Raw genomic sequence first — 18,760 nt, 5'->3', positions numbered from 1 at the left:
AGTTTCTGAGGAGAGAGGGATCGACTGTGTCCAAAGCCGCTAAAAGGAAAGAAGACTAGCGGGGAGCAGCCCGTGTCGTTCCCACCAGGGTGGACGTTGCCCTGCAGGGAAACACAGGCTCGAGTCCATCTGGGACAAATTGATCAGACAAAGAAATGTTTCCAGTCACTGGTTTGGCCGTTGTGGGCCTATGAGGCCCTCTTGACCTCAGCACCCAATTAGAGGAACCAAAGGGACTGTCACAGTGTCATCACGGGTGCATATCATACACAGAGTGAGGCAGAAGAAAGCCCTTGGTTACGGGTGGGCCCGGAGAGTGGAGGTCTAGACACGGAGGACTCGCCTCCACACTTCACAGCCGGGGTACTTTAAAGACAACAGCCTTTAAAGTACCCCCGAGAACCGGCCAAAACGAATAGAGCAAATCTTTCTGGAACCTTTTTCTCTGAGCACGAGGTACTGTTACAAAGCTGCTGCAGTGTAGCAGAAATGGTGCAAACCTTAGCACCTCAGTGTTGAGACTCCAGGTCCTGAACCAATGAGCTGTGTGGCTTTGGGCGGGTCCCCACGCCTCTGTGAGCCTCAGTCTCCCCACATGGCAAGTAGTGACTTCCTCGTAGGATTGAGTACCTGGCGGGCTCAGCACAGCCCTCCTCTCAGGAGAGCTGCTGTTAGCCATGGTTGTTATCACTGGCCAGAACGCGCTCTTAGAGGGCAAAACTGCTTCTAAAAATGCATGCCCGTTTGTCAGTACCACCGGGGCGTCCATGAAGGCTGTAACTGGATGAGTGACTGGTTGGAAACATTTCATTTCTGACCAGTTTGCTTTTGGACCATGCATTTAGAGCTGGAAGCAAGACTGGGAACTGAGAATTCTTCCACAGGAACAGATCTGGCAAAAGTGGCAGAACATAACTGAAAAAAAACAAAAAACAAAAAAACACCGACACATTAACGGTTAGAAACCTGTCTTGGGTGAGAGCATGCCCCCCTAGTACCTCTATAAAGAAAATTTATGAGAAAAACGACACCTTCTAAAAAAGGTATATTTGTTTCAAGGTACACAATACTCACTAATATATAGTTTCCCACCATCTTGGGTTTTTAAAAAATTAACCTTAAAAATCTGTTGCGATACACAGGATTCTAGTTTCATAAAGGTGAAAAACCACTGAAACGTGTAGAATAAAAAGTGAAGTACCCTTTCACGTCTCATTCTCCCCTCTCACCCCAAACACTGAGCGAAGCAGCATCCCCCCCAGAGGCAGATACGTCAGTTTGGTGTTGGGTGTCCATGCATGCGGTTGTAGACACGTTTATAGTTTCTTAAATGTTTTATGTAAATGAGGTCAGTTTCTATATGTTCTTTATCTTGCTTTTCTTTCACTTGAGTCATGACCATTTGTCCACATCATTCGTTACATGGGGCTTTATGTCCTGTTATTAAATGGTTGCTTTCCCTAGTCCATTAAGTGGACAAATTCCAATCCCACAGACCATCCCGGCGGCATAAGCTGTCTGTCTGTTGATATGTAACATCACTCAGTGGCTTAAAACAATAAGCGTTTATTGTCCTGCAGTTGCTCTGGGTCAGGAACCCAGGCCCAGCTTAGCTCGGGCCTCTGGCCCAAGGTCTCTCAAGGTTGCTGTCAAGTGGGCTGGGGCTGTGGTCTCATCTGAAGGCTCCACTGGGAGAAGACCCACTTCCAAGGTCATTCACATGCCTGCTGGCCAGATCTGGTTCCTTGCAGGTGCCTGGACACAGAGCCTCAGTTCCTTGCTTGCTCTGGGCTGGAGGTCTCCCTCGCTTTCTCGCCATGTGGGCCTCTCCATAGGGCACCCAAGATGGAACCCACAGTCTTTTTGTAACTCAATGGTGGAAGTGATGGCCTGTCGCTTTTGCCGTATTCTGTTCATTACAGCTATCACTAGGTCCAGCCCACACTGAGGCTGAGAGGGTAATACAAGGATTATAATACCAGGAGGTGGGGGTCACGGGGGCTGTCTCTGGGTAACTGTGTAGTTTTCCACTATTATCAAAAATGCCGCAGAGAATCAGCATATACGTACATCTTTAACCCCTCATTTGGGCAGGGATTCCCGTGTGATACAGTCCCAGCTGGAAAATTTCAAAATTGAGGAGTATGCCAGTTCTGTTTATTTGCCTTTTTAAAGACTGAACTTATTTTTTGCATAAAAAAACCTTCTATGGTTCACACTTGTAGAGACTCCAAAGTCAACCCAATGCATGGCCTCTCCCAGCCCCCTCTGGAGACCAGTAACCAATCTCTTGTGTGTTCTTTCAGAGATCTGAACGAGCAGGTAGAAGCAGACAGAGAAGTATATTCATTTTCTGGCTCTTCTGTCCAGTGGCAGCCTGCTTTATATTTTTGTAAACAGCTTTACTGAGGTATGATTGAGTTTGGATATATGTATACACTCATGAAAGCATCACTACAATTAAGGTAGTCGGCATCCATCACCTCCAAAAGTTTCCTTGTGTCCCTTTGTTTTGTGTGTGTTTGTGGGGGGTGGGTAGTAAGGACACTTAACAGATTTATCCTCTTAAATTTAAGTGCACAGTAGAGTGTCCGTAATTATGGGCACTTTGTTCTACAGAAGATCTCTAGAACTTAGTCTGCTTTATTCTGTAGATTACTTTTTTCATCTGACAGAGTATCTTGCAGGTTATACCCGGGCAAAAAGCCCTTTGTCCCTTTTATTTGGCCATGCCCTACGGCATGTGGGATCTTAGTTCCCCGATCAGGGATCGAACCCACGCCCACTGCATTGGAAGTGAGGAGTCAACCACTGGACCACCAGGCAAGTCCCCCTCTGTCCGTTTTCATGGCCGCATGGTATTCCCCCTTGGAATACCACAGCTTTCTCAAATCAGTCCCCTATTGTTGGCCATGTAGAATGTTTCTGACCTTTTGGGGTGCCCATTTTATTTTATTTATTTTTTAGTGGGGTGCCCATTTTAAACTGCAACAGAACTGCCCAGTTGCTCCCTCCAAAAAATACCTGGCACATCAGTGATTGTACCAACTCGTATCTTGCCAGTTAACCAGTGTGGATCATACTGTACTGGAAGAGGCTGGGCAGGACACGGCCATCTCAAGGCACCTTGCCTCTGAAGGCGAGGAGAAAGGCCTCTGGGCTTAGAGGTCGGCTAGGTCCGGGTTTTTCCAATCTGGGAGTGTTTGGAACAGTGCATGTTGCGGGGGTAGGTGGTGGCTGAGAGGCAGACGTGAGAGGTGTCCCAGTGACGAGGACGGGAGGGTCCCAGCCCCTAGTTGATGGCCCTGGGTGGGCCTTGGGCAGGAGCGACAGAAAGTTAAAGTGTCCACGCCTAATGCCCCTCATTTTTTCCACCAACTAGGGACCAAGGGCTTCTGCTGAGATTAAGAACGAACCTGGGGGACTTCCCTGGCAGTCCAGTGATTAAGACTTTGCCTTCCAATGCAGGGAGTGCAGGTTTGATCCCTGGTCGGGGAGCTAAGATCCCACATGCCTCACAGCCAAAAAACCAAAACATAAAACAGAAGCAATATTGTAACAAATTCAATAAAGACTTTTAAAATGGTCCACATCCAAAAAATCTTAAAAAGAAAAGAACAAACCTGGGCTTGTGATCTCTCTCTGCCTCTCCTCGGCCTGTGACCTCAGGCTCCTGCCTCACTGGTCCTTGGTTTCCCTGTCTGTAGAATGGGATAATAAGATTGTCACCCTCATGGCCTGGTGTGTAAGTCTTCGGTGAGCTCAGACATGAAGTGCTTAGCAGTGTCTAAGACATGTTTATTATTATTGCTTTTCCAAGAGTGATATATTTTTATTTATTTATTTTTAATTTTATTTTTTTGGCCTCACTGCGTGGCTTGCGGGATCTTAGTTCCCTGACCAGGGATAGAACCCACGCCCCCTGCAGTGGAAGTGCAGAGTCTTAACCACTGGACCGCCAGGGAAGTCCCTCCAAGAATGATATGTTTTTAAATTAAGTGATACAGGCTGGCACCAGCTCTGACAACCAGTCTGACCCACTCTGGTGTGTATGGCTGAGGACCAACCAAACTCTAGGAGGTAATCAAGGAACTTTATACAATACCAGGCAGGAAGCAGGGGCCAGTTGACATTGGAGGTCGAAAATTTGCAGTTCATTTGTTTGGGAAATACTTACTGGATGCCTGGTAGGGGTTAGGGCTGTGGCAGGGAAAAGGTGTGGTCCCTGCCTTCCTGTAGTTGGCAGGAAGAAATCAGGGAGCTCACGTTGCAGACCCTGTTCTCTCATATCTGTAAGTTGAGGCTCTCATAAGCCAACCTTGAAGGGTCCTTGTGGGAATTGAATGAGAACTCCCAGTTTCATGCTTAAGGAAAAGTACATGCTATTGTGGGTCATCCTTTGATAGGTACAACTAAAGGGAAGGGCACAGTAGGTAGAGGGGACAATGTAAACGAAGGCCTGGAAACTACAGACTACAGAGCCCATGTGGTGGGTAGACAAATAGGATTAAAGAGCCCTGTGTGTGTGTGTGTGTGTGCATGTGTGTGTGTGGTCAGATCAGACTATGTTATGTTAACAAATCCTTAAATCTCACTGGTTTAACAGAGGGTTTACCCCCCTCCGGCACTGCCCCACCATGATAGCCTGGGTCAGGCTGTTCCCTCTGGCGGCTCTTCTCCAACAGTGACTCGGGGGTCCTGCTGCTTCCATTCAATAACCAAACCCTCCTTAGTCTCCAACACTGGAAAGAGCAATAGAGCAAGGGCACGGGGAGCGAACACTGGCTCTTACCGGCCTGGGACCGGAAGTGACGCTCGCTCGTGACGTCATGATGCTCATGGCATACGCTCCCACAGGTGAGAACTCAATCTTCCCCTCCTACTGCAGGGAAAGCTGGGACAGGTGGCTTCCTGGTGCGCCCCGGAAGGGGAAACGGGAGAGTAAACACATTACATAACCTCTCTAGAGGTGTGGAGGGTGTTCTAGGGGGTTGTACACTTAGACCCAGAGAGCTGTGTGCTGGGTTCTTGGAATATAGCTGTGAATACGCCAGACGTGGTCTTTGTCCTTAAGAAGCTCCCAGTCAAATGTGGGAGACACAGATAATTACAAATCATGATGAGAAAGCTTAAGGAAGAATGTATAGAGCTTGAAGAGTATGTATCAGGCAGACCCTTAATTTTTAAGAACATTATTTTGTAATTGCAAAAACAAACAAAAGAGAAACTTCAAGGTAGAGATCACCTTACTCCCACTTTGTAGTATAAAGTGTTATTTGTCCATGTTGTGTTCATGTCCTTGTCTGTGCCACATACACATCTATTTGTACTCCCAGCTTGCCCTTTCAGTAAAAGCAATCAGACTGGTTAAACAGGATTATTTGAAAAGGACATTTCTATGTCAGGATAGGCTGGGTTATGCTGCAATAACAAACAACCCCCAAACTGCAGCGGCTTGAAATAGAAAAGGTGGATATTCTCACTCTCGCTACATGGAGGATCAGCTTGGAGCCCATGCTGAGAGATCTCAAACATTGCCAAGTGGCGTGGGAAAGGCATAGAGTGCTCTGGTCTGGCACCAGTAATTAAATGCTCCAGACTGAATTCACATGTGTCATTTTTGCCCATACCTCGTTAGCCAGAATTAATTACATGGCCCCACTCAAATGTAGTGGGGTCAGGAAGTGCAATCTTTTCAATTGCTGGGCCAGTGGGGAGTTAGAAGAATATGGCAGATAGCATTAATGAACGTCTAAACACTTTAAATGTTTTATTTTCATCAAGAACATTTTAGAAAGACATTCATCTCTTCCCTCCATGTAGAACCAAGACCTTTTTGTTGTTGTTGTTTTTTCGCTGCACTGGGTCTTCGTTGCTGTGTGTGGGCTTTCTCTAGTTGCGGCCAGTGGGGGCTACTCTTTGTTGAGGTGTGCGGGCTTCTCATTGCGGTGGCTTCTCTTGTTGCGGAGCACAGGCTCTAGGTGCGTGGGCTTCAGTAGTTGCAGCACGCAGGCTCAGTAGTTGCGGCACACGGGCCCTAGAGCGCACGGGCTTTAGTAGTTGTGGCACATGGGCTTAGTTGCTCCATGGCATGTGGGATCTTCCCGGACCAGGGATCGAACCCGTGTCCCCTGCATTGGCAGGCAGATTCTTAACCACTGTGCCACCAGGGAAGTACCCAAGACCTTTTCTTTAAGTATACGTCTCCCAGTTCTCATACAACGTCACATGCTTGTATAAACTGCACCCATAAACCACAAAGTCATTTATCATTTCCAGTTCTTTTTAAAAAGTGACCTGAGAGGGACTTCCCTGGTGGTGCAGTGGTTAAGAATCCACCTGCCAATGCAGGGGACAAGGGTTCGAGCCCTGGTCCAGGAAGATCCTATATGCCGCGGAGCAACTAAGCCCGTGCACCACAACTACTGAGCCTGCGTGCCTAGAGCCCGAGCTCTGCAACAAGAGAAGCCACCACAATGAGAAGCCTGCGCACTGCAACGAAGAGTAGCCCCCGCTCGCCGCAGCTAGAGAAAGGCCATGCACTGCCACGAAGACCCAGCGCAGCCAAAAATAAATAAATTTATTTTAAAAAAAAAGTGACTTGAGAACCTAAAGACACTTACCAAGCAAACTGCAGGCTGGACCTTCCTAGGTTTTTATGAGCTTTTCCGTTTAATCATTTACGGTTGCTTTGCTTGCATCTAATTTGGCAGCATTTTATTTTTTTTAAGTAGCTCACTTTTATTCTTTCTAATGCAGGCAACCTGCTTTGCATACAAACAACTCTCTTGCATTAATATTTCATTTATCTGATAGGGTTAAGTTATTAACTTAAACATGGCTGGCATAAACAGGTTTGGTAACATCTACTCCTCAGGAAGTGTACAGCTTAACAGATGGGAGCAGAATTGCTTTGTCATAATAGTAGCCAGCTAGGCTGGGTAGGTTTTACAGATAAATGAACAGTGGCTTGCAAACTGGCAAATTGGGTAAGCTAGATGGTTTCAGAGAGCTGTACTGTAATATTACTAATAGAATTTCAGCCTGTGTTTTCATTTCACATTCTGACATGTTGCCATTTTGCTCATGCTGGAGTGTATCCTGGCACACCTTTCTCCATGCTTAGACAATCCTAGGAATTCATACCAACACATGTGTCCTGATGGGATCTGAGGGATGGGAAGGCATCAACTAGGTGGAGGACAGAAAGGGCACAGAAGAGATCAGCCTGAAGAGAGCAGTAGGGGTCCCACCATGCAGGGCTTTAGAGAAAGAGTTTGTATTTAATTCTAAGGGCATTGGGAAGACATTGGAGTGTTTTGATTAGCGGAATGAGAGTCAAGGTGGCAAGAATTAGGAGGCTGTTACCTAGGCAAGAGATCACAATGGCTTGGACCGCTAAGAATGGTGAGAACTGAGGATTTAGGGAGATTAAGGAAGAGAAGGAGGCTTCTGTCCCTACAGTTCTTTCTCCTTCCTGCTGCCAGCGGTGGGGTGTCCTGACATTGTCAGGGCTCTGGAGGTAACTGTTGATATCAAACTTGCAGTCTGGGTCCAGTGAGCACCGGTTCCCTATTTGGCCACAATCCAGGCCAGATTTGGAGCTCAGGTTGGGGCACCATCAGCCCTGGGAAACCCTTGGGCAAGCAGCTTAGTGGGTCAGGCAAGCAAGGATGAGAAATATGACCTTGCCTGGGGCTTCTTAAATTTCATGCGTCTGTCCTCTCATTTGCTAGTTGCCCCTCATAGATTTGACCTCTGAAGGGATGGAGTGTCCCAGTCTTTGTCCACACACACCTCCTCGTGGTCTCTCATTCATTCTCATCAATTCCAACACTGAAGGCTCCCGAAATTATATCTCCAGACTCCCCTACCCAAATTGTTCAGTCAACATCTTAAATGTACCTCATAGAAACAAGTGATATTTCCATCTCCCCCCCCACTCCCACCCTCTCCTCCCATAGTCATTTCCCTTTCACAAAATGACACTTCTGTACAAGCAAAAACCTTGGCATCTCTTCACCCCTCTCTTTCATTCACTGTCTGCACAAGTCCTTTCGGCTCCAGCTTGAAAATAAATTGTGAAAGTGACCACTTCTACTGCGGCCACCCTGCCTGCGATCCAGCCCACCTGTGCCTCTCACCTGGATTATTGCCATAGTCTCTTCTCTGCCCTCCTGCTCCACTATCCCCTATAATCTTATATTCAACACAGCCAGAGGGATCCTTAAAAAAAGATGTTAATATATCAACAATTATTTTTCAATAGGCAACATTTGTATATGGGAAGAATTCCAAATAGTCTAAAAGAATAAACTGAGTCTCCTTTCCACTCCTGTGACCCTTCCCCACTCCATCTGCTGCCTTCTCTCCTCAGAGGTGACTCTGGATCCCAGCTTCTTCTGTAGACTTGTAGTGACATTGTGTGCATAACTCTGTGCATCCTGTGAATGATTTGTTTAAAATGTAAATGAGACTATGTCCCTTCGTTGGTAAAAAACCTTTTGCTGGTTCCCCAGCAAAGTGAGACTAAAATCCAAATTCCATCCCAAGGCTATAGGACCCTGCTTGTGGCACCTGGCCACTCTACACTTCCACAGCTCTCCTCCACTGTCACTCTGCTCCAGCCATACTGGCCCCCTTTGTTTTCCTTCCACTTTCAGGATTTGTGCCCTGGCTGTTCCCTCATCTTAGCACACTCTTCCAGCCTATGTGGAGTTGCAGGCTGCCTAAAGGTCACTTTCCTGACTTCTCACGGTCACCATCCCACCCTTCTGTGCATTTTCTCTATAACACTTATCACAAACTGCGATTATTTATTTTCTCCAGTGGACCTGGTCTGTTTGGTCACCACGGTATACTCGTTGCCCAGCACAGAACTGGAAATGGTACTAATAATGATTTTAAAAGGAGAAAAACTACAATTTAGGTCGTTACTGTGCCAGATACCGATCCTAATACTTTATTAACTCATATGATCCTCATAACCATCTTAGGGTTAGCTATTATCCACATTTAAGAAACAAGGAAATTGAAGCAGGAAATCTTACACAACTACTAGTAAGTGAACACGCAGTCCTTTAATCGCTGAGTGAATGAACGAATCAATGAACGGCCCCGAGAGGCGAGTGGCAAGAAGATGCAGAGGGAGGCAGGCGGAGCCTAGGGCCCGGGGACCAATGGGCACGCAGCTGTGACCGGCGGCGTCTCCTGGGGTTTCTGGCTCCGCCCACGCCGCCCGGCGGCCGCTGGGAGTTGTGGTCCCCTGCCCACCTAGCCACGTCACTGTCTTCAAACCCTAAGTCCTCTCCTTAGGCCTTGTACGACCCGTATTCCCGAACTTCTAGGTAGGTTCCCTGGCCCCTAGGCCTATTATTCCTCCTTTTCCTTACATGTCTTGATGCTCCCGGCTCCGCAGGTCTGGGTCTCGGGGCACGGTCTCCCCTGCCACCCCCCCCAGCCCACTTGGTATCACCCTCTACGTTCATCTCCTCCGGTCACCCTTCGGTCTGTGTTTCCAGCCGCGCCCCCCTGAAGTGGTTTCTCTCACGTCCTCTCAGTTCCTCCCCTCCGTGCTCGAGCGACCCATAGTATCTTCCAATTGCCGTATTCCCCGCCCCACACACCCTTTTCCCGGGGCTCCCCCAGCCCTATTTTGGTACAGCCCGGCCACGCCCCCTTGCGGACGCTATTGGTACGCGCCGCACTCCCCTGCTCGCCGCAGTGGTTTGGCCACAGCGACCGTCTCAGGCGGTGCGTCCCCCGCGCTTGGTACAGCCCAGCCTGTCTCCCCCTAAGCCGCGCGCCCGCGCCTCTCAGTCGGTGGAGCCCCCAGCTCGCTCGGCCTGCACCAGCCATGGTCCGTCCGCGCCGTGCCCCACACCGCTCCGGCGCTGGGGGCCCCCTCGGGGGTCGCGGCCGCCCCCTGCGGCACCTCACGGTGCGCGCCGCCCGCTCGCGCTCCTGGCCAGCCAGCCCCCGGGGCCCGCAGCCGCCGCGGATCCGGGCTCGCTCGGCCCCTCCCATGGTGAGCCCCCCGCCCTTTTTCCAGAGCTTTCCACAGCCCCGCCCCCGCCGGCCCCTTTCCCGGACTGGCGTCTTTGTCCGCGGCCTCCCCCATCGGGGGTTTCTCCGGTGACCCGAAGGGTGGTCCCGCCTGGGGCCGGCTTCCCTGTGAACCCCCCTGGGTGGTACGCGCCGGGCTCTCCCCTTTGTTTCGCATTCGGGATGGGGTGGCGAGGGTGGGGTACGGGGGCGGGAAGGGCTCAAATTACTGCTGACTCCGCGACCCGATTTAAACGCGGGGTGGGGGGCGGGCGGACGGCCGGCGTGCGTTGTTGTTTTTCCAATTGGAAAGTTGCTCGCTTTCCGGGCAGGAAATCTGGAAATGGGGGAGGGGGCTGGGGGGACGCCGGCGAGAGGGCCCCGCGTCTCGCACTGGCGCGCCCAGGTGTTGCCCCCGGGGGCGTTCTCCCCGGGCCCGCACGCGTCTGTACGGCGGCCGTGGCGTGTGCGCCCAGGGTTTATTTGCACGCTCGCCCAGATGTTGGATGCCCTTACTGATGGCAGTAAGCCAAGTAAGTCCAGATCTTAAACATAAACATCCAGCTTTGCAGGTACGCGAAGTTACACATGCTTCCCGAGACCTAAAAGATGCACATACTTGTCAAAACTCTTAAGGTTTTTCTCGAGCTGTAAATCTACATATCCCGACGTTTCACGCACAGCCAAGCTGTGATACGCTTGCCCAGATGCGCGTTTTACCATAACCTGGCGCTCAAGCTTCCTTCTTAAATATCCTGCCCCAACATTGTGCGTATCGGGGAGCTGTGGCAGCTCCACACTAGCCTTAAACAGGTTTTCTCGGATCTTATATTCAGGTACCCGGACTCGGAACACCTCCCTAAACTTAAACATCATCCTTCACTCCATTGCCTTCTCCGTTCCTTAGCGTTCATGTCTGCTTGTTCAGAAGCGCCTCCTGGGTCCTTAAACGTACATCTTAAAGCTTTCATTCTTCTTCCAGGTACTAAATAGGCTTCCTATGCAGTGAGCAACAGAACAGGTGTGGGAGGCATTTTACACACACCTGCCCAGATGTGAGATTTCCTTTAAGATTGCACGTAGGTCTAGCCCTTAAACGTGGTCCTCCACCTTGACACGCATCCTGCTTTCGGGGAGACCTGAGCTTAAGCATCGCTGGTTTTTACACCCAGGTTAAAACGTAGTCAGACTGGGCTCCAGACACAAGCAGAGTTTAAACAGGTGTCCCTGGTGCACACATTAACTGGGCCCTAAAGTGAGTTCACCTGGATCCCAAAGTCTCCTCCAGGTGTGTGATTTAACTGGTTTTCTCAGACGTTATGGGCTCTGGCTGTGGTAACCTACACGCCCAGGGCTACAACAGTCTTTCTCCGTCTCGGACGCTCCGACCGTGTTCTTACACCAGGATGCTCTCTGCTCTTCTTCCTGATCTCTCATGGTTGCCTGAATCCCAGAGTCTCCTGCCCAGGGGGAGAGTGTGCTTGCTCAGGTTTTTATTTTGCTTTTTAAGCCCCTACAAAATACAGTTTTTCCTGCCTGTTGTTATTCTGGGGCAGAAGACACCTGTGTGCTTTATAGGAAATTTGGAAAATACTGATTAGTAATGAAATGAAAAGTAACAACCATTTTTTTTCTGCTGCCTGGAGGCACCTATTAGGAGGGTTTTCACCGGTTTCCTGCTGTCAGGCTGTTTCAAAGCCTTCTCTTGTTTGCTTTGAGATGTTTTGGGTTTAAAAAAAAGATAACTGGAGAGTGCCTTGTGAGTAAATTGTGTAGCTTTCCTTGGCTTTATTGCTGGGACTTCTGGTGTTTTGCAGATGCTCTCAAGACGTTGTGTTTGAGAGACCCTTCCAGGTGTTGTCAGGCTCCCTGTTGTAAATGTGTCCCCACCTCCCTGGAGAGTTCTGGTTCCTTCCCGCCTCCCCGTGGTCAGCCTGATGTGGCTGCAGCCTGGGCTGCGCTAGGGGAGGCGGGCAACTGGCTGGGGAGGTTGGCGGGAGCCAGAGAGGAGAGTCTGGATTTTCTCTCTCCTTTTTTTATTTTTTTAAAAAATTAATTAAATTACTTATTTATTTTTACGGCTGCACCGGGTCTTAGTCACAGCACGCGGGGTATTTTGTTGCGGCACGCGGGCTTCTCTAGTTGTGCACGGGCTCCAGAGCGCATGGGCTCTGTAGTTTGAGGCACGCGTGCGCAGCAGTTGTGGCACGCAGGTTTAGTTGCCCCGCAGCATGTGGGATCTTAGTTCGCCGACCAGGGATCGAACCCGCGTCCCCTGCATTGGAAGGCAGATTCTTTACCACGGGACCACCAGGGGAGTCCCTGGATTTTCTCTTGAGGGCCTGGGGGAGCTTTGGAAGGGTTTTGAGCTTGGATGGGATGGGGCAAACCAGTGTGCCAGACAGACAGACACAGCCCAGGCTGGCTTGTGTGTCGTGGGGGGGAGCTTCAGGGAGGCTCTGGACCCCCAGAGAGCTGCTTCTGAGTTATCTCAATAGAGGAATCAAAAATTGATCAGCACTGGGAGGATGAGTGGGGAGCATCTCCTGAGGAACGTGGTGGGGGGGATGGCCCGCTAGGATGAGAGCACAGCTGGAGCAAAGGCTGGAAGGGGAAGCAACTGGTAGCTTTCAGGGACCCTGCATGGGCCAGTGTTGAGGTGACAAGTAGCCTTGGGGCGGGGAAGCGTCCTGGGGTGGCAGCAGGAAAAGGACACGGGGGGTCAGCCACTCAGGGTCTCAACCCTGGGAGAAAGGGGTTGGAGATGGCCCTGGGGGTTTCGCAGCTGGGGATCGGGGTCTCAATGTTGGGATGTCCCTTCTGGGGTATGTGGGGGACAGCTCCCCTAGCGGGCCCCTCAGCCTCAGTTTCCCTACCCCCTCTGCCACAGCAAGGTGCTCGGGTCTTCGGGGCCCTGGGTCCCATCGGGCCCTCCTCGCCCGGGCTCGCCCTCGGGGGCCTGGCCGTGGGTGAGCACCGGCTCAGCAACAAGCTGCTGGCCTGGAGCGGCGTCCTCGAGTGGCAGGAGGTGAGCGTCCACGTCAGGTCCTCTTGTGAGTCTGCGGGGGGCTGGGGGCTGGCCCCGGGGTCCCTTCTGCCCCTGCAGGTGGGGGCAGGCCTGGGCACCCGGGCTGTGTCCAGTGACCCCTCCGCTCCCACCACAGAAGCGCAGGCCCTACTCGGACTCCACGGCGAAGCTGAAGCGGGCCCTCCCCTGCCAGGCCTACGTGAACCAGGGCGAGAACCTGTGAGTGGTGGGCAGGGGGCGGGCGGGCGGGTGGCAGGACCGCTCCCCTGACCCTCTTCTTCCTGCAGGGAGACCGACCAGTGGCCGCAGAAGCTGATCATGCAGCTGATCCCGCAGCAGCTGCTGGTGAGGCCCCACCCTCTGCTGCCCGCCCTGGCCCCAGAGCACCCGCCTGGCCCTGACCCAGCTGTCCCCTGTCGCCCCCAGACCACCCTGGGCCCCCTGTTCCGCAACTCCCAGCTGGCGCAGTTCCACTTCACCAACAGAGACTGCGACTCTCTCAAGGGCCTCTGCCGCGTCATGGGCAACGGCTTTGTGAGTGGGGCAGGGGTGCTGGGGGCGGACGGCCGGGGACAGGGCGAGAAGGGCCCCTTGGAAGCACCGTGGTGACCAAGTACGGCGGGAGGCAGAGCTCTGCTGGGACAACCCAAGGCAGGTGGCAGGGCCCGGGTGACCTCTCCTGGGGGCATCCCTGTCCCTGGAGAGCAGAGGAGCCCAGCCAGCCTCCCGGACAAGCTGGAGCCACCCCCGGGCACGGGAGCGAAGGGAGAGGCCTGGGCCAGCCCTCCTGGGACCCAGGAGCTTGTTGGGGCCATAGCACATGGCAGGGACTTGGCATTTTGGGGTGGCCTGGAGGAAAGAGGGAGCCAGCAGTGGAGATGGTCTGCTGGGACTCAGTTTCCTCATCTGCGGTCCTGGGGCCACTGGGAGGAGTGAGTAAAGCACTTGAGGCGGTGACTTGAGGGCGTTGTGAGTGCTCAGGAAGTGCAAGCTGGAGAGATTGTTAAATTGGGGATTCAGACACAGGACATGGTGGGCGTGGTCCCTGCAAGCCTCTCAGGTCTGGGCCCAGGCTTCAGCCGCTGCCCCCACCCCCCAGGGCTCCGGCTGTGGGACGGCAGGTACTGGGAAAGGGTTGGGTTGAGGTGGGAGTAGGTCGTTGGCCTGGAGGACTCAGCTCTGGGGTCCTCTCCCTTTCCTGGTCCCCTTTGGGACAGATCACCCTCCAGCTCCTGGCTGCTGCCTCCGGGGGGCGCTGTGTGCTGCCCTTCAGTGCCTGGGCGATCCCCTTTTCTTCTGGGTTGTGACTGGTGTGGGGTCTCTTGCCTGCCCGGTCACCCCTTCATTCAGCACCGTTTGCTTGGAGCCTGGGGCTCGCAGGCTGCAGGGAAGGTGGACCTCAGCACGCGCCCTCCATGGCCTGTCCGGTTATGCTCCGGGAGGGCCGACCGCACGTGGGTCCAGGAAGGCCAGGGGTGGGGTCCCTGAGCCAGCGGACCCCGGGGCTGAGAACGCGCATGCCCCACTGTCTAGACACCCCAGGTGGGGACGTCTGTGAGGCTCAGGCTCTCCCGCAGTCCCACCAAGGAGGCAGTAGCATCTTGTGTAATGAGTGTTTATGTGGCGCTTACTCTGTGCGCCGTTGTTGTGCTGTTTTACACGTGGGGAAACTGAAGTCCAGGGGTGACCTGCCTTAGGTCACACAGCTAGGAGGTAGCAGAGCCAGGGTTACTCCCAGGCAGTCTGGTCCTGCGTTTGTGCTCTTAACCCCCCGGGCCTGGTGGCCTCTGTCAGCGGGGCCCAGCAGCAAACTCCACAGGACAGGGATGACCTCGGGGCACGTGGGCGGCAGGTGGAGCCCTCTCAGGATCCTCACCCGGCACATGGGGCCCCTGTCCTGACCCCAGAGTCACGGTGGGGGGGACACCAGGGTGCACGTTCACAGGCTCCCAGAACGACATGTTCTGGCTACACAGCAGTCATTTAGGGTCCTGGTGTTAACCTTGAGGATTTCTGTCCCGTGATGATCGTTCCCTCCCCACCCCCACCCACAGGCGGGCTGCATGCTCTTCCCCCACATCTCCCCCTGCGAGGTGCGCGTGCTCATGCTCCTGTACTCGTCCAAGAAGAAGATCTTCATGGGCCTCATCCCCTACGACCAGAGCGGCTTCGTCAATGCCATCCGGCAGGTCATCACCACCCGCAAACAGGTGTGCCCTTGGGCCCGGCCGCCACACGTGTCTGAGGCTTTGAAGGGTGAGGGGGTCGAGGGGTCTGACAGGGTGGTTCCCGGCAGGAGGGGTGCCCATGGGGAGCAGGGAGGCGGATGGGCAGGCGGGCACACTCGTGGCAGGAGGGTACACTCGTGGCAGGAGGGTGACCTCAAATCCTGGCTCACACCTTACCAGCTCTTCAGTGACCCCTTCACCCAAAAGGGTCCCAGTTTGTGTGGCAAGTTATACAGCCACCCAGTTCTCAGAGGCAGACCCTGTGAGCCATGTCCCCCAGGCTGATGGCGGGGGCTTGGCCCAGGGCATGGGGTGTGCTGTGAGGGGCAGGGCCCGCTCTGGGGAATCCTCTGGGCCTGTGGGTAGACTAGAGGCCGGGCCGGGCCAGGCTGGTCCCTGGGGGCAGCAGGTAGATAAGCTTGGGACTGACGGACTGGGGGCGTGGAGGGGTCTGGGCAGCGTTCTTCGGGGAACTCCTGGGGCACCAGCCCACCTGTCTCCTCCCCAGGCAGTGGGACCTGGTGGCGTCGCGGGCCCTGTCCAGATGGTCAACAACAAGTTCCTGGCATGGAGTGGAGTCATGGAGTGGCAGGAGGTGAGCCCTGGGCGGGCCTGGGTGACCTCAGGACCAGGGCATCCTCCCACTCCTGACGGCTCCCCTCTTCTTACCCCCCAAAAGCCCAGGCCTGAGCCTAACAGTCGGTCTAAGAGGTGGCTGCCGTCGCACATCTACGTGAACCAAGGGGAGATCCTGTGAGTGTCGGGCAGGGGGCGGGGGCGGCATCTCGGTGAGACCTGGCCTCCTGACCCTCGTCCCCGCATCCCTGCAGGAGGACCGAGCAGTGGCCGCGGAAGCTGTACATGCAGCTCATCCCGCAGCAGCTGCTGGTGAGTGGGGAAGGGGGCACTTGGCTTGCCTCGACCTTGGGGCCCTGGGGGAGGCTGCCTGTCCAGCAAGTGGCGGTAGGCGGGGCGGGGCCTGCCGACGTGTGGGCATGAGGGGCTGCGGGGCCCTGGCGCCTGGCCCAGCCACCTCGGGGCCTCCCTGCAGACCACCCTGGTGCCGCTCTTCCGGAACTCCCGCCTGGTGCAGTTCCACTTCACCAAGGACCTGGAGACGCTGAAGAGCCTGTGCCGGATCATGGACAACGGCTTTGTGAGTGGGCTGGTGGGGCCCAGGGCCGGGCTGATGGTGGGACAGACAGAGCCAGAGCCGCTTGGTGTTTAAAAACTGAAATGAGATTAAGAGCGGACGATTCCCCAAAACTGGCCGGGTGTGATGGTAGCTGTGGGGAAGGCGTGTTGGCTCTGTGCCTGGACATTGGCTCCTCTGGGGCTCTGGGCCATCCTGACCCCATTTTACAGATGGGGAAACTGAGGCTCGGAGGCTGTGCTGGCAAGTGCTGGGCGGGAACTTGGACCAAGTCTGGTTTGGGCCCCCGGGGCTGTCGCCCCCTGCTCTGTCTGGTTTTACTCAGCTGAGGCTGACATCACCCCACGCGTCGACTCTGCTCCCAGGTTCTTACCTGCCGCCTTCCTCTTGCTCCTTTCCCCGGGGACAGGGTGGAAAACCTGAGGCTCCCAAGGCCCTCACCAGGCAGGGCATCTGCCTGCCTCCAGCCGGAGCGAGCTCTGAAAGCCCCTGGTGCTCACCTGCTGGTGGGCCTTGGCCAGTTCTCCCTTCTCTGCGGGCCTCGGTCTCTCCATCTGTGAAGTGAGGAGCTTGGCCCTCGTGCTTCTGAAGCCGCAGCTGTCTGTGTCCGCTTTGTGGGTGTTTGCTGTACCAGGTCATAGCTGTCCTCGAATTAGCGTAATGTTTCTAAGTCAGCCGAAGTCATCATGGTTGTGCCACTGTGCATTTGAGGGGCTGGTTATTTAAGAGTTTAAAAGCAGGATTCCCTCAGGGAAACTAAGGCCTCGAGGACATGGCCGGTGCTCCCTCGGCGCACTCGGGCTTCCCTCGGCTGTTGGCTCGGGGGTGCTGTGAGGGGCTTCCTCCTCGATGCCTGTCAGCACTGGCCCCTGCAGTGGCACACAGGCCCGAGGGCAGGCATAACCCCTTCTGGCTCTGGGGGCCTGCGAGTCCCCGAGCTCTCAGCCTGGGTTTGCTCACCTGTAAGATGGGGACAGTGACCCCTGGGCCCTGGAGAGGATCCTGTGAAAGGCGTCAGGGAGCGATTGGTGCCTGTCGGCACTGCGGTCGCTGTGACGCTGAGCCATGTCCCAAGCCGCGGTGACGGCGGCATCGCAGTGGATCAGCGCCGCCCAGCTTCCCCGCCCTCAGCTGGCCCGGGGGTCGCAGAGTGGACGGAGCCCTGGTGCCCGGCCTCCTGGGGCCAGATTGGCCCCTGGTGTTTCTCCCCCGCCGCGGCCTTCCTGCGTGGTCGCGGTCACGGCCGTGGCTGGTCCCGTGGGCACCCTGGGTACTGGCTGGCCGGCGTGGGGGCCACAGTCTCGCTGGAGCTCGTCGGGCAGCCTCCTGGGCTCAGCTGTAGAGCCCACTCACTGGTCCTTGCGCAGGCACCTCTGGTGTCCTGTGGGAGTGTTGACAGGGCTGAGGACGGCGGCTGGGAAGGCCCAGCGTGCTCCGTGGTGCCCGTCTGCCAGGGCGCTGACCCGTGCGGTTTGCGCCCGTGTCTCAATGGGGAAGAGCGTCTGCGCTGAGGGCCCGCCCGTGACACTGTGCTCCACACCGCCAGGCCGGCTGCGTGCACTTTTCCTACAAGGCCTCGTGCGAGATCCGCGTGCTCATGCTCCTGTACTCCTCTGAGAAGAAGATCTTCATCGGCCTCATCCCCCACGACCAGAGCAACTTCGTCAACGGCATCCGGCGCGTCATCGCCAATCAGCAGCAGGTCCTGCAGCGGAACCTGGAGCAGGAGCAGCAGCAGCGTGGGGTGAGCGAGCGCCGCCGCCGGGGCCTCGGTCCCCTCCCCCCCACCCCACCCCGCGCTGACTCCTCCCTGGCTTCCTCTCGCACAGATGGGGGGGTAGGGGCCACCCCGCCGGGCTGGGCCTCTCCAGGAGCCACAGACGAGGCCCCGCCGAGACTGGTGAGTGGAAGCTGGGCCAAGGATAGGATGGACCCTGGGAACTGCCTGGGGTTCGGGAAGTAGTGTGACCCTAGCCTTGAGAAGACCAGAGCAGAGAGAGAGGCACGCACATCCCCCGTGGTCCCAGGCCTCCTGGGAAACTCCAGCCCCGCTCCCCACCAGGCGGCGACAGGAGCAGGAGTTTCCAGTCAGGGGCAGGGAGGGCAGGGAGAGGCTCTTCTTGTGCCCGGGGCCCTGGAGCCTCACCTGTCCAGTCTCTCCCACTATGCCCCCTGCCCCCAGGTCAGATGCTTCTGAGCAGAGGCCTGTGGGGACTGCAACTGCCCAGTGAGATGGAGGACAGCGTCCTGAGATATCTCCAAGGACAGTCCCCACCCTTGTACGTTTCCCCAATAAAACCTTTTAAA

The 18,760-nt window shown here is 54.8% G+C and overlaps 1 protein-coding gene across 5 annotated transcripts; it reads left to right on the top strand.

Annotated features, from left to right (window-relative positions):
- The first annotated feature begins 9,761 nt into the window (after window positions 1–9,761).
- On the top strand, window positions 9,762–18,699 carry PTOV1 (PTOV1 extended AT-hook containing adaptor protein). Of its 5 annotated transcripts, XM_082677323.1 has the most exons (13): window positions 9,764–10,027; window positions 12,935–13,072; window positions 13,209–13,291; window positions 13,360–13,417; window positions 13,499–13,606; window positions 15,127–15,282; window positions 15,809–15,895; window positions 15,980–16,053; window positions 16,131–16,188; window positions 16,352–16,456; window positions 18,000–18,197; window positions 18,283–18,353; window positions 18,636–18,699. In XM_082677323.1, the coding sequence occupies exons 1-12, from the start codon at window positions 9,857–9,859 to the stop codon at window positions 18,292–18,294; spliced, it is 1,248 nt and encodes a 415-aa protein (XP_082533449.1). In that variant the 5' UTR covers window positions 9,764–9,856; the 3' UTR covers window positions 18,295–18,353; window positions 18,636–18,699. The 5 variants fall into 5 exon arrangements, with proteins under 5 accessions (XP_082533446.1, XP_082533448.1, XP_082533447.1 ...); XM_082677320.1 differs by having other exon boundaries at window positions 9,762–10,027; window positions 15,809–16,053; XM_082677322.1 differs by having other exon boundaries at window positions 9,762–10,027; window positions 13,360–13,606.
- Window positions 18,700–18,760: the final 61 nt, after the last annotated feature.

The sequence above is a fragment of the Grampus griseus genome, assembly GCF_964374135.1.
Source record: "Grampus griseus genome assembly, chromosome: 19".
Classification (NCBI taxonomy): Eukaryota; Metazoa; Chordata; class Mammalia; order Artiodactyla; family Delphinidae; genus Grampus; species Grampus griseus.
This window is presented reverse-complemented; position numbering and strand designations above follow the sequence as displayed.